General features: G+C 39.8%; 2 protein-coding genes across 2 annotated transcripts in view; one reads left to right on the top strand and one right to left on the bottom strand.

Annotated features, from left to right (window-relative positions):
* Positions 1-6: 6 nt before the first annotated feature.
* On the top strand, positions 7-11,467 carry LOC109953267 (solute carrier family 22 member 2-like). Its single transcript, XM_020588695.1, is given in 13 exon segments — positions 7-924; positions 926-1,138; positions 2,051-2,098; positions 2,308-2,411; positions 3,000-3,154; positions 4,680-4,848; positions 6,661-6,775; positions 6,936-7,036; positions 7,127-7,341; positions 8,094-8,202; positions 8,601-8,713; positions 9,797-9,896; positions 11,383-11,467. Coding segments are annotated over 13 exon segments (1,677 nt in total). The 5' UTR covers positions 7-765; the 3' UTR covers positions 11,459-11,467.
* LOC109953266 (plasminogen) overlaps positions 11,412-14,860 on the bottom strand; it is a 26,331-nt gene continuing 22,882 nt past the window's right edge. Inside the window, exons 11-13 of the mRNA XM_020588694.1 lie at positions 13,732-13,838; positions 12,919-13,064; positions 11,412-11,735 (exon numbers count right to left, since the gene is read on the bottom strand). Coding sequence (XP_020444350.1) covers positions 11,574-11,735; positions 12,919-13,064; positions 13,732-13,838 — 415 coding nt within the window. The 3' untranslated portion in view covers positions 11,412-11,573. The remainder of the gene's footprint in view (positions 11,736-12,918; positions 13,065-13,731; positions 13,839-14,860) is intronic.

The raw sequence follows: 14,860 nt of genomic DNA, 5'->3' as shown, positions 1-14,860 counted from the left end.
GCATTTACATTGTGTTTGCTGAAGTTAAACAGGGGCTGGTCCAACTGCTTGTAATGGCAGTCACATACAATTTACATGGAGTCTTGACTTGATATTGCACAAACCATTTTTCAGTTTCACAATACATGTTGTCACATTTTTGAATCGCAATATATTGTAATGTTACACCTCTATAATGACTGGGTCTTCTGAAAAACAATAAAGCATATATTGTGTTTTGTGACACAATAAAAGCCTTGTCACGTTTCACCAGCTGTGTGTGAATGTGAAGCAGCGGCAACTGGAAGTGAACACGTTGACCATAGCATACATACGGATGCAAAGCATGGAAAAGAAGAAGACGACACAAAGCTTGAATAGCCCAGTAGGACAGGTGACAAAGCTGGAGCGAGTATGTGACTAATACTAAAATCAACACTCAAAATTATAAAACTCCTGAGAGGTTGGCCTCTGTTTATTGAGCTGTGGAGTGATTTCAATGTAATTATTCACTATTTTATATTTAGTTACCATATGTCTTTTCAGCATATAAAAACATCTTTGTCCAATGACTTACTCGTTACCCAGCCCTCCAGCATACAATACTTTACCATGCAGCAGCTGAGTAACATGCCTTATTGAGCTTGAGCTCACTGATGAACCTGGTTCATGCAGCGTGTCTTTTAATTGGGATACTGGCACAGCATTGAGCTGTGGTGTGCTGACCAGTACAACATCTGACTTATTTTGATACCTCAAATATCAAAAACTTGCATTACAGTACCCATGGCGACCTTTGATGACATTCTGGAGGAGGTTGGGACTTTTGGTCGCTATCAGAAGCGCATCTTCGCCCTGCTCTGTGTGTTGTCACTACCTTTTGCAGGTGTGTTTGCTGGCATTGTCTTCCAGGGTTTCACACCGGATCCAGGGTTTCCCCCCGGCTCACTGGTGTCGGGACTCAGCCGTGGTGGAGAGGAGGCAGGTGTGCGGCTGGAGCCTTGCTGACGGTCGCAGGCTCACGGTGCCTCAGGTCAACAGCTCTGGAGCTCTGCAGCCAAGCAGCTGTGAGCAGTACGAGGTGGACTGGAACAGCACAACTCTCAGCTGTGACACACAGGAACTGGACCTCAGTGGAGCCACAGTCACCACATGCACGGTGAGATCTTGGCTCTTCATTAGAAATTTGTCAGGTTGTTTAGTTCACCAGCTGTTTTGAGTCTTAATGCATGTTGTGTTAAAGACAAGATTTTTAATATACATCCATATACAGTGCTGTGCAAAGGTTTGATGCACTTCAGATGTTTACATTCTTTTCTATCTCACAACACCTTCATTCTGTAGCATGACAGCAAGTCCAAACATAAAGTCATAAAGAACTATCTTACAGTCTCTGTAGTTTGGTGTTATAACCATTTAATAATCCTTTTCCTGTTCATTTACAATCTTTGTACATTTTTCCAGATACATTACAATAGTGTGTTGAATTGAGAGCAACTGAGAATGGAACATGTCGAGCTCACAGCTCAGCCGACCAGCCATAATATTATGACCGCCTGCCCAGTGTTGTGTAGGTTCCCCTTTTGCCGCTAAAACAGCTCTGACCTGTAGCGACACGGACTCTACAAAATCCCTAAAGATGTCCTCTGATGTCTTCCTAATAAGGCATGATTTACCTTCTCACAGTTTTTGTTACATGCAGCGCGAGAAGCTAGTGGAGCAGTGCAGACAGAGCAGAGATCAGTCAACTCATTCTTCATTGACACTAAATTCGGATGGCTGTTTTCAGGTGTACCTCAGATTTCATGAGACGGAAAAACATCACCCCACATCTGCCTCACTGGTGTGTTTTTAATGGTTTTTGGGTTCAGGTTTTGGATTCATACACATTACAGTGAGTACACCAGATTCATTGTTGGTTTTAGTCTCTGGATGGCATTGTGGAAAATAATAAACACGAGGGACTCGCAGTAGAAGGGCTCCTTCTGAATTCTGATGTGTTTTGATGAGAAAGTTTAACAGAGAAAGTCCTGTTACTGTCCGGATTAAACCTGGTGTTTTTGTCTTGAAGGATGGCTGGGAGTATCAGTACGAAGGCAGGAAGTCCTTTGTCACAGAGGTGAGAAGAGAAAGTTGAATGCATTTGTGCTTAAAAATGGGGTCAGTTTCACCCAATCCATTAAAGGTTTCTCCCAGTGCGCCTCAGTTAAATCAATAATCAAACTGTGCAGCGACTTCTCAGTTGTAAATAATAGTAGACTGAGGAGTATTTGACTGTTTCTGGAGATTTCTTATTTATAAATGCAACCTTTGTTCTATTGCTCTCAGTTTGACCTGGTGTGTTCGGACGGGTGGTTGGTGGATCTGTACCAGTCCACTGTCAACGTGGGTTTCCTCTTTGGCAGCTTTACTTTTGGCTACGTTGCTGACAGGTGACGTCTTTCATTCTTTTTATTACCTCGTATTCTTCTCTACTGACCACATTCACACCGTCATCACTAGTAACTTTAACTGTATTTTACAGAAAGCTACACCCGCTCTACAGTAGGTAGCTGACAGTGTTACACCGTCAAGAAGAATCTCCCTTTAGAAAAAGAATGTGATGCATTTGGACAATGAGTATTTTTCACATATCCCCATAGATTCAACACGCGCAGTGACAGTATGCACTCCCACACCCAAAAAAGTATTTGCTGCAAAAGGTTCAGTGTAGAGAGTTGAGAAGTGGAGGGACAGGGAGAGGATGATGTCAGCCAGCAGCCAAATATTGACCCAGGGAGGCATCCTGAGCAGGAACCGTTTCTCAGACAAACTGACAGGGAGAGGTTTGAATGGATTGATACATACTCATTAATTAGCTGCTCAAAATGATACTATGGCCTTACATGGTAGTTATTCCATCAAATGAGAAATATTCTGGCAAGCTCTCAGTTTTTAAGCTTTTATTAGTGTAGTTACAGTTACATCTAAAAAATAATGATACTTCTCTCTTCTTGCTTGATTTTTCTTTCTGTCTGCAGGTTTGGCAGGAGGCTCAGTCTCCTGATATCCAGCTTGCTGAATGCCATATCAGGGATTGTCCTGGCTGTGGCTCCAAACTACGTCTCCATCCTGGTGGTCAGGACCATCCACGGCTTTGGAGTCAAGGGAGGCTGGATGGTTGCTTATGTGCTGCGTAAGCCTCGGTGAAGTTATTTTTAATCATTGGCTCAGCAGTCGCATACAGGTTTCTAATTTCCAAACGTATGTGGACAATACAAGGAAACCCAGGTGAAAAATGTTTTTCATATATGGCCAAACACTTGGTACCCCAGTACGGGGTCCAGCTCAGTCCTCACAATGGAGTGGTAAGATTAGCCTGCCTGTGGTTAACCAGCATTTTTAATCACAAATTCATGTGTCCTCTGTCTTCCTCACCACTGGCACCATGATGGCCTGGCACAGAGTACTGATTGTTCACCACAGCTTCCTTCTTAATTCAACCATTGCCAATTTACTGGAAATTATCAAAGGTCCAGTGTGATTTTTGCTCCTAGGGATGTGTTAATTTCAGAGTGTAGAACCAACCTGTTAGAGCTTTCATCCATGGACCCGGTTTATCACACACAAGCTGAAGTTTTATATCCTTTAAACAATCTCTTGTTCAAATGATAATAAAACAATGATGCTTTACTTTAACTGAAGTAAATAGATATATACTGTGTGTATGTATGTGTGTATATATATATACTGTATATCAAAAATCAATACAAATAATAGCATATCTATTCTTGTCCTCTCCTGATTTTGATAAGAGAAGTTGATCTTGACTAAACATCTCAAAAATGATGATCAGGAATATTACTGGATTTTATGTGGTTTGAAGCAGATCTGGGAGTTAATGGAACGTTTCTTCCCAGGCAGAGCCACAGCACCCCTGCACAAAGGCTCTCTGTCCAGGGCTTCATGCCCCTGGGGCGTTAACCTCTTCAACCAGAACAAGCGCACTGTTTAACTTATGATTCAGAGTGACAACTGAAATACAACCTCCCCTTGGCTTCCCAGTGTTTGGGTCTTTTTGTTCTCTTTCACCTCACACTACAGTGTAGTTTCTGCCCGTAGGTTAGACTCTGGGCGTTATGGCCTTGTGCTTCAACGTGGACAGCACATGATATCCTAAGTCACCTGCCTCTCCAGTAAACTCTGTCTCACTGCAGATGCTGACGTCCCCTTTTTACACACACAACACATTTGACACATATTAGTCGAACAGTACTTTGTGGTTTTAAATCCACTTGTGTAACTTCATGTTTTCATCAAATCATCACTTACAATTTCCCAAACATTGTAATTATTCTCATTATAACTGTTACAATAATGCACTGGACAGTAAATCACATAAAGATCACACTTTATAATATGTAAATATTTCAGTAGTTAAAAATTACTTCAAAGATTTCTGCCAGCGCCTCACCTTACTCTTGCCGGTCTTGGTTTCAGCCTCTGGTTGTCTCTCTATCCCAGTGTTACGGTGACATCTTGTCTGTTTGGTGTGATGTCTGTCTGTCGCTGCCGTCTACATTTCTACTCTCTCTGACACACTGCATACACTATGTTAACACCCATGACAAATGCTAAAGGTTGTATTTTTCTTTGTCTCTGTGCAGGGGTCTGTGACTGCATTCCTTCAGTTTAACCTGTTTTCTGTGTTGCACTCTCAGTCTCAGAGATTGTCGGAGTGGAGCACAGACGAACGATTGGAGTCTTGTTCCAGATGATGTTCAGTGGCGGTGTCCTCATCCTCCCTCTTTTAGCCTATTTCATCAGTGACTGGCGCTGGCTGCAGGTCGCCATCACTGCACCCTACTTCCTCTTCCTGTCCTACTACTGGTGAGAAGCATTATATTTTCTTTTATTTTATGGAACTTGTGGTTCACTTGTCAGAGAAACCTAAAATGTTTCCAAGTTTTGTTTTTCCATTAGGTCCTTTTGTGAAAAACAGTTCAAAAATTTAACATTGCTACATATAGGGTTCTCTGTTATGATTGGTGACATTTTTTCCTAATGTACTACTCTGTCCTGTGAGGTGCCGCAGGGTTCTGATCTTGGCCCTGTTCTCTCTGTATAAATAGAACCCTGGAGTCTGTTATCACCAAGCACAATTTGTACTTTCACTGCTATGCAGATGATTTGTGAATCTACGTATCTGCCTATGAGGCCTGAAAGAGGGTAACTCACTGCAGTCGTCGTTTGACTGTCTGAAAAGCCTTAACATTAGGCTGTTACAAAATTTTATTTATCTGAATGAAAGTAAGCCTGAGTGTATTTTATTCAGCACCTCGAGTGTTCCTAGTGGTCCTGATCTAAATCTTGGTGCTCTAGCCTTCTATCTTATAACGATCTTGAAAAAGCAGTCCATGCTTTTATTAGTACAAGGTTAGACAATAGAAATGCTCTTTATGTTGGTATCAGTTTTCCCTCTCTTGCCTCCATCTGGGGCAAAATACTGCTGCTCGTTTTTAACTAACTCAGCCAAACACATATAACCCTCATTCTTTTTCTCTCTATTGGTTTCATGGGTGGAGCCAGAATCTGATTGGCCACCCCCAGTGCCATCCCTGCCAGTCAAAATGTGATGCTTGTCAGTATTAATGAATTAAAAATTGCAGAGTACATAAGGAGTGCAGCCAAAGTTGGCTAAAGAAAGCACAGTATGTGTCTCATTTTTACACACTATAAACAGTTTGATTCTTAATCATGTATGGTTTATTATTTCATAGAACTATGGGTTTCATTTACTTTTACATGCTTTTCAAATGTGCCACTCCTCTCTGAGTCTGTGCCCCAACCTGCACATCCTGTCCATATTTTCTATATTTATAAATACTTTTCAGTATTTCTAGATCTGCCCCTGACTGGCTTCCAGTATATTTTAGAATTGATTTTAAACTTTTGGTTTACTTTTAAAGCCATGCCCCTCCTTATTTAACAGAACCGTTACCCCCCCAAAAGCAAGCAGTTCTCATGTCATCCAGCCAGCTCCTCCTAGATGTCCTGAGGATCAGTGGCCATGTTTTTACTGTGGCTGTTCCTAAACGGTGGAGCGGTTTACCACGTGGTATTCATTCTATTATGGACCTGATACTGTTTAGATCCAAGTTAGAGTCCTGACATTTTCAGTTTCTTTTCTTCTTTAATGTGTTTTACTTCTTATCTTTTTTTATTATGTATTCTATATTTTTTGTTTTTGTTATTCTGTTTAAAGGTCTTTGACATTTATTTAGGTGCTATAAATAAATATTGATTGACCCCCAAAATATGCTGTCATTCAATATTATCCAGAATTTTGCAGAACCATATCATCCTATATCGGTGTTCTTGTCTGCTCTTTGCCCTTTGTTTGGACATGATAAGCTAGAAATGTTTCCTCCATTCCTGGGAAATATGTACTTGCATATATACTTGATTTCAAAAATATCCAAGATCTTTTGGCTGCTATTGTCATTTGATCCAGATCCATATAAAGCTTTTTGGGTCAGACTCATGTCGGTAAATCATTGCCAGCCATCTTTCAGTTTGCTATCCTTAATGTCTAAACAGAGTAGTAAAAGATGATCAAGCTCAGCAGAAGTTTGATGAACTGTTGTTGAGATTTTTGTGCCTGTTAAAACAACAAAATGTTGAGGTGGTTTTGTGTCACAGCTTTATCCCAGAGTCTCCAAGGTGGCTCCTCTCTCAGAGCAAGTCATCCAAAGCGCTGGAGATCGCTGAAGCTATGGCCAAAGAGAACAAAATGAAGCTCCTCAAGAACGTCGAGGTAGATTCAACACTTGCCATCTGAATTCTGCTGAAAGAAAATAAATATTGAGAACATCTGCTTCTTTGTCATTTTGTATCATGTCATGATCTTCTGTGTCAAAGAACTTGTACTAAGCTATGGTCACAGTGCACACTTGGATCATGATCACTTCTTTCAGACGCTGACTGATGATGATGGTGACTCCCCCATGGCCTCCTACATGGACCTGGTCAGAACTCCAAAGATGAGAAAACACACTTTGATCCTCATGTTCAACTGGTGAGACTTGATAAAACCCCTAGATTTATAGGACTTCTAAATGCAGGTGATACATTTAGGGGATACAATCTTATTGTTTCTGCTCTGTAGGTTCACCAGTGCTGTGGTTTATCAGGGCCTCGTCATGCGGTTGGGCATAGCAGGAGGAAATGTCTATGTTGACTTCCTCCTCTCTGCCCTGGTCGAGTTTCCTGCTGCCCTCCTCATCCTCTTCAGCATCGAACGCATCGGTAGACGCCTTCCCTTCGCCTCTGCCAATATCGCAGCTGGAGCCTCCTGCTTCATCGCTGCCTTCATTCCTGACAGTGAGTATGATTTTAAAAAAGCCATTCAGATGTCTTCCTCCCAAACGACACACTGAGCCTTTTGTTTAGAAAATGGACATTCTCCTACACATTTGTCTTTACTCAGTGTTTGGTCAAAATACTACATACTACAAATGTTACATAGCATCACATTTGAGAGTTTCTTGAGTATAAGTATTAAAAGATATGTAGTTTTCAAGAGTATAACTTATCAGTATGTGTGTCCCTTGTAGCTGGTCTTTTAAGAGGAAGCTCGCGACATCAGCAGCACAATCTGGTGTATGGGTAGGCAGGTTCTGAAATGTGATGGGATAGTGGTTGTATGATGAAATTAAAATTATTTAGGGAATAGTGAAGAATGTACACACAGTTTGTTCTTTTAGTATGTGCAGTTTCTTTGCTTAAATGTTGAACAATGAATTGAAGCATTGTATTTATGTACTATTTAAGGAAATGTATGTTTGTGGCTAATCCTGTCAGATCTTTCTAGAAGACTGAGTTGAGAGGCCAGCTTGAATTGGGAAGGCGGGATCCAAGGGGATGCAGCAGAGAGAGGAAGAGACTGGTTTGAGGAGGATCCTTGTTGTGGAAATGTTTGACAAAGCTTTTTAGTTAGTGTGAGGTTTTTGGCCTCTACATGACTCATGTCATATTGTACCTCACCTTGCAGCAGTGTCACTGGAGTATAACATCCTAGTTAGGTTAGGTTTAGTTTCAGTTTTATAGTAACATATTTGTTTGGTTTTGTGCAGGTATGTTCTGGTTTAAGACGGTGGTGGCCTGCATCGGTCGGCTGGGCATCACCATGACCTTTGAGATGGTGGTGTTCGTTAACACCGAGCTCTACCCAACGTTTGTCAGGTGAGGTCGTTTCTCCTTTGCACCTGTATTACCAACATCTTGTCCAGCACTTCAGGATACCACTCTAACGAATGAGCCCCTGTAGGCCTCAGGTTTAGGCCTGCTTACAGATAACTTCACACAGTAGGAATTCTAGCACATATGAGGCATGTCTTCATTTATCAACAGTTCTTCACGTTTACAAATCTACAAGCAGACAACCTGCTGCTTCATTAGGGTCACTCATTACATGATCAGCAGCAGGTGTGTGCTTTTAAAGGTAGAGTGCAGTCAATTTATCATGTTTCACAGCTATTTATTGTGAAAACACTGTAGATGATAAAAGTTGAAAAACTGTTAATATGCTTGATGTTGCATGATAAGATATAAGTTAAGATGAACTTTTTAACTGGATACAGGAACCTGGGTGTGGCAGTTTGTTCCACTCTTTGTGATATTGGAGGCATCGCGGCTCCGTTCCTGCTCTACAGACTGGCTGTCATCTGGCAGGAGCTGCCGCTCATTATTTTTGGTGAGTTTCTTACCTGTTATCAAAATTAACCTGTGAATGTTTGATCGTTATTGGCACTGTAACATTAGTTTTCATGACAGGATCTTCATACTGTAGCTAAGACATCGCGTCTCCGTTCCTGCTCTACAGACTGGCTGTCATCTGGCAGGAGCTGCCGCTCATTATTTTTGGTGAGTTTCTTACCTGTTATCAAAATTAACCTGTGAATGTTTGATCGTTATTGGCACTGTAACATTAGTTTTCATGACAGGATCTTCATACTGTAGCTAAGATACAGTACCTTACAAATACCACACAACTACTTTATATCTACCATACAACTACAGTAGCTGTATGTATATCTGTAGTACCTGTAGAAACAATTTTTTTTTCTTAAAATGAAATAAATATTCTAAAAAGCCCATGTCAGTTTTGGGTAATTTTTTATTTCACAGGTCTACTATGTCCTAGTTTCCTGGAAAGAATGATGTAGTTTTACACTAATTAGAAAGATAAAGTTATGAGAATCTTTTAGTTTTATTATTGGTTTCAAATTAAATTCTCTGAAACAATATAAAACCTAATAAATATTTGCTATTCATTTATCATTTTAAATGTTTATTCCTAGACAAATTTCACACTTGGTGTAGCTCACCTTCTATCCTCTGAATAAAAGCCTCAAGTGTATGTGTTAGCATTTAACAATAACTGGGAGGGTACCAACTGATCAAACTTTAATTAGTACCTAATTATATGGCCCCCTTCCCTTCTTGGGTTAATTGGAAATAAACTGGGGTTTACAGACCTCTGACAAAGCGTTACCCAATTTTGCTTAAAGTGACAATCAGTTAAAATATTTGATTAACCAACTGCTTGGTTCATCTCCAGTCATTTGGCTAATGCTTGATTCAGGAAATACTGATTTGCAGAAATTGGGTGAGATGTCACCAGTCCCTCTAACCTATTGAAGTGTTCGAATATAGCAGCATTATTCATTTTAAATCAACCGCTAAGAGTTTTTCTGTGTAAGCAGGGTCAGTTAAAGTATTTTACATAACTATTTCTCTGCTATACAACTGCTGTCCATGTTGTATTGTGGCGCAGGTGCTATAGCGTTTACAGCTGGAGGTTTGGTGCTGTTGCTGCCTGAGACCAGAGGAGTTCCACTTCCTGAGACCATCGATGACATCGAGTTCCCTGATCGGTGAGACGTTCCACAATTCTGTTACTATAATTATAAGTATACAGTATGGGTGAAAAGTAACTAGGCATTAAAAATTAGTTACAGTGGCAAGACAAAGTATGTGAACCTTTTGGAATTTCATGGTATTCTGCATTAATCTGTCATAAAATGTGATCTGATCATCTAAGTCAAGAGTACTGACGAATATAATGTGCCTAATATAAACAAAAAAAAATCTGATTTTTCATGTCTTTATTGAAGACACTTATTCAACATTTGATTTTGATTTGATTTATTCTTTCAAGCATGTAAAAACAGTTGATATGTCAACACACATAATTTTATACATATCCAACAAATGCTAATCCAATATCAATTTGCTTATACCTAGTACATGCTTGAATGGAGTAGGAAGAAGTCAGACTTATCCAGTCCTACCCCATGACATCATCTTACCATCATTGGTTTGCAAGCAGTATCTCTACATAGATAATTATCTTCTACACCACACAGTAATATACTAAAGAATTATTACAGAGTGTTAACATTCATACACCACACCCACAATGTTCCATCTAATTAATCATTAAGCCTGTTCTTGCATATATCTTGATTGACACATACCTTTATATTTATGTTTAAACTCGTCAATTCTATTACTATTTTTTATGTCTACACTTAAATTATTCCATAGTTTTACCCCACTTATGGAAATACAAAATCTTTTTTTGGTTGTACGATTGTAGACTGATTAATTTTTAAAGTCTTTGAAATCACTTTATAACCCTTTCCAGCTTTATGTAAATCAACAATTCTTGATCGTAGATTCTCTGAAAGATTTTTTTTGGCAAGACATGGCTCACAAAAGCATATTCTTCTTGTGTGGAGCAAACTCAAAAGGTTTGAGTGGTTTTTATCAAACTAGCTCTAGTCCACACCGCCAAACTCAGTTTTTTAACAAGACTCCAGGTATGCTGACACCTGACTCCAATTAGCTTTTCTGAGGTCATTAACTCAAGGGTTCATTTACTTTTTCTACTGGCACTATGAGGTTTTTATGGTTCTCAATAAAGACATGAAAGATCAGAATTTTTTGTTATTATTTTAGGCACATTATATTCGTCAGTACTCTTGACTTAGATGATCAGATCACATTTTATGACAAATTAATGCAGAAAACCATGAAATTCCAAAAGGTTCACATACTTTTTCTTGCCACTGTATAGAACTTGTATCACTGGAGTCATGATGAAATCCTATTTACTATTTATTTAGATATAAGTTCTACGGCCAATTTTTAATGCCTAGTTACTTTTCATCCACACTGTATATCTGTTTGCTCTAATTTCTCTTTATCGGGGTTGAATCACAAAGGATAGGTAACTGCCCTGATAGAGAAATTAGAGTGAAATGATTTTGCTATTTGAATTGAATTGAAAGGAGTTGTTTTAACAGCTCTCTATAGCACTGTCTGCACACTGAATTGCTCTTTTTTTTTTCCTTGCAGGAAAGTGACGACTGAACAGCTGAAGAGACCTTTAAAACTCAGACTTGACAAGAAGGAAGCAACAACAACTGTGTGATATTCTGCATGTACAAAACATGGAAGTTGGGGTTTTCATATGTTTTATTTTTCAGCTCTTGCAGAAAACCAAACACCTTCAAACTGAGCAGTCATTTGCTAAAGGTGGATAATTTTCAATTGGCTTTGATGGTTCTCTCAATCCAGTCAACAAATTTGGAGACTCGAGCGTAGACACCAGGCTTCATGGCACTGGCGCATCCCAAGCCCCAGGAAGTGACACCCTGTATGGTGAACCTGTTCTGGGCATTACACACCAGAGGGCCACCGCTGTCACCCTACAGGCAGAAAAAACAAATTTGTTCCAAGTTGAAGTGCTCCCAAAACCAGAACTGCATCAGTGCTATTGCCCCAGTGTCTGTCTGGATTCGGCCACACTTTGTTTGGCAGGTCTGTAATTTGGTCCTAATTACAGAGACAAATGGGTTCACTTTGGATACTTGAAATGAATCAACTTCAGTTTACTACCAGTGTAACACAGTCTTACATCAGTGATTTCTAAATGTTAAATTTATCTACAGACTAACATACAGTTCTACATTTAAGTTTGCATATATGAGGGAAAGGTTTATGTGGCCATAAAAGCTGAAGGCTTTGCTACTTAATACAATGTCAAAATGAAGAGATTTCAGACCTGTAAAAAGAAAGTGTTACCATTATCAAAATTAAATTTTAGAAGTTGTTCAAAGGCCTACTACTGTTCTTCCTTCCTTCATTCCTGTGTTGATGGTTAATTTCCTGTGTCGGAGGGCGCACAAGCCACATTTCAAACACAACTCAGTTTGGATCCCACCACCCGAGAGTGCACAGTGTAGTGGCAATTTTATAGTAGCACCCTTTTAAAGTTTATTAGCTGATGCGTCGTAGTCATGGTATGCAGGCATTAGTGTAATTGTGTATTGTAATAACTCTGAGTTGATGTTAAGTTTTTATTTTTCACTCACTGAGCTTTAATAGATAATTTTGCTACAACAACAGACACAGATTTGTAAGTGCAGACTGGAGAGCATGATCCCCAGCCCCGGATTTGTGTTAAAGTCAGTCGGCGCCAAAAATTTGGGAGAGCACAAAACAACTTGTTTTGCACTTACAAATCTGTGTCTGTGCACTCTCAGATTGGTGGGATGCAAAATGAGTGGTGGCTTGTGCGCCCTCTGACCCAGGAAATTAACCATCAACACAGGAACGAAGAACAGTAGTAAGCCCTTGAAAAACTTCTAAAATTTACTTTTCATAATGGTAATGTAGATAAATTTAACATTTAGAAATCACTGACTTAAGATTTTCATACACTGGCAATAAACTGATGTTGATTCATTTCTAGTATCCAAAGTTGAACTCGTTTTTATGTAATTAGGACCAAATTACAGACCTGCCAAATAAAGTGTGGCCAAATCCAGACAGACACTGGGGCAATAGCACTGCCCAACACCAAAGTTGTTTTCTGGCTTTTGTCCCTACCTGGCAGCTGTCGGTTCCTCCTTCGATGGTTCCAGCACACATCTCGTGCTCTTTGACTCGGCCGTTCAGGTAGGACGGACGGTTGCAGATCTTGTTCTCGATCACAGGGAAACCGGCTTCCTTCAGAACGCCCTCACCTCCTGTACCTGCAACACACCCCAATATCTGTTTATCATCATTCATCAACAAATATCACCACCTACTAAGACACAAACATATTTCATTTAAAGCACCACCAGGTCACTGTTAGTTCTGAAACCTGCAGTTGAATAAAGTCATTTTATCTTAAATGTGGGGACATGCCTGATCGTTTGCATTCAGCGACCACTCCTGATTTATTGTACTCACTGTCCAGATCAACAACAAAGTGACTGTAGTAAGATCTGATAAAGCTTTTCCAGACTTTAATCAATAAAATTCAACCACTAAAGTTGCTCCAAAAAAAGGACAAGGCATGGCAACAATTTTCTCAAGCTTTTGGTTTTACTTTAAACCATCTTCAGGAGCAGGCAGGAGAATGCCAAAGCAACAGCAGCTAAATAACCACCTGGTGAGATGGTACCCATCCACCACACTAGCTGTTGTGGATGGGTCTGTGCTGTTGTCACCTGTATTTATTAGCTGCTGTTGCTGTAAAACCAAAAGCTTGAGAAAATTGTCACTATGACTTTGTTCTCTTTGGAGTAACTGTACTCTTATGTGTTGAACATTAGTGGATCTCTTGGTGAGGATAAGTCAAAATGTACATTTGTCCTCACAAAGATAACGTAGCAGAACAGTAATGAAATACATATACGGTACGTGACACTGTACCTTGAGTCTCGCCCCATCCGGTGACATAACACTCTGTTCCACTGGGGACGATGTAGTCCTTCTCTGGCAGACAAGCTGGCAGGACTTTGTCATTTATTTGTGCAGGGCTGAAAAAACATGAGAACCTCAGTTTCAGTAGTAAGTAGTTAATAATTTTAATACCAACTAGAGAAATGCATTTTGTGAATAAAATGCGTGCTGAAGGATCACACTGAAAACGCTGAACATTTTGACACCTCAGTGGCTTTTCTAGCTGAAAGTATGCAGAAGTAGAATTTTCCCATTCATTTGAAAACTGGGGCAAAACTTTCAAAATAAAACTAAATATTTTAAAGGTATGAAGTTTCTAAAAATTTTAATACCAATTAATATTCAAACATAACCACTTATGTAGTCTGCTAATGTTAAACTCCCTGACCTTAATGTATCACAAAATTTGGTTTCACACCGACACCAGTGCTAGCCAGGCCAGATTTAAAATCTGATTATGTACTATCATGTAAAGGAGACAAATGTCATGACTTACACTATGGAGTGAGTAAATAAATTTGCATCAAATACTCTGCTAAACATGAGACATTCCTTTTTCTTATTCCCTGTTAATTATGTTTAAACAACAGATTTTAGTGATGATAAAGAAATATTGAAAACTGAAGAGGTGTTCACTGTGAGCATGCACAAAACAGCAGTATTGAGAATACTGACAGGAACTAGCAAGAGAGATCATATCTCTCCCATATTAGCTTCTCTCCACTGGCTCCCTGTAAAATTCAGAATAGAATTTAAAATCCTTCTCCTAACATACAAAGCCCTTAATGACAAGGCTCCATCGTATCTTAAAGACCTCGTAGAGCCTTATCATCCTAACAGAGCACTTCACTCTCAGAGTGCAGGTTTACTGGGGGTTCCTAGAGTCCACAGAAGCAGAATGGGAGGCAGAGCCTTTAGCTATCAAGCTCCTCTCCTATGGAACCAACTCCCAGTCTCAGTTCGGGAGGCGGACACCCTCTCTACCTTTAAGATTAGACTTAAGACTTTCCTTTTGGATAAAGCTTATAGTTAGGGCTGGATCAGGTGACCCTGAGCCTTCCCTTAGTTATGCTGCTATAGGCCTAAGCTGCTGGGGGGC

Source organism: Monopterus albus, unplaced genomic scaffold (assembly GCF_001952655.1).
Source record: "Monopterus albus unplaced genomic scaffold, M_albus_1.0 scaffold598.1, whole genome shotgun sequence".
In the NCBI taxonomy this organism is placed as follows: Eukaryota; Metazoa; Chordata; class Actinopteri; order Synbranchiformes; family Synbranchidae; genus Monopterus; species Monopterus albus.
Note: the sequence above shows the minus strand (reverse complement) of the source record. Positions and strands in the feature narration are given on the sequence as shown.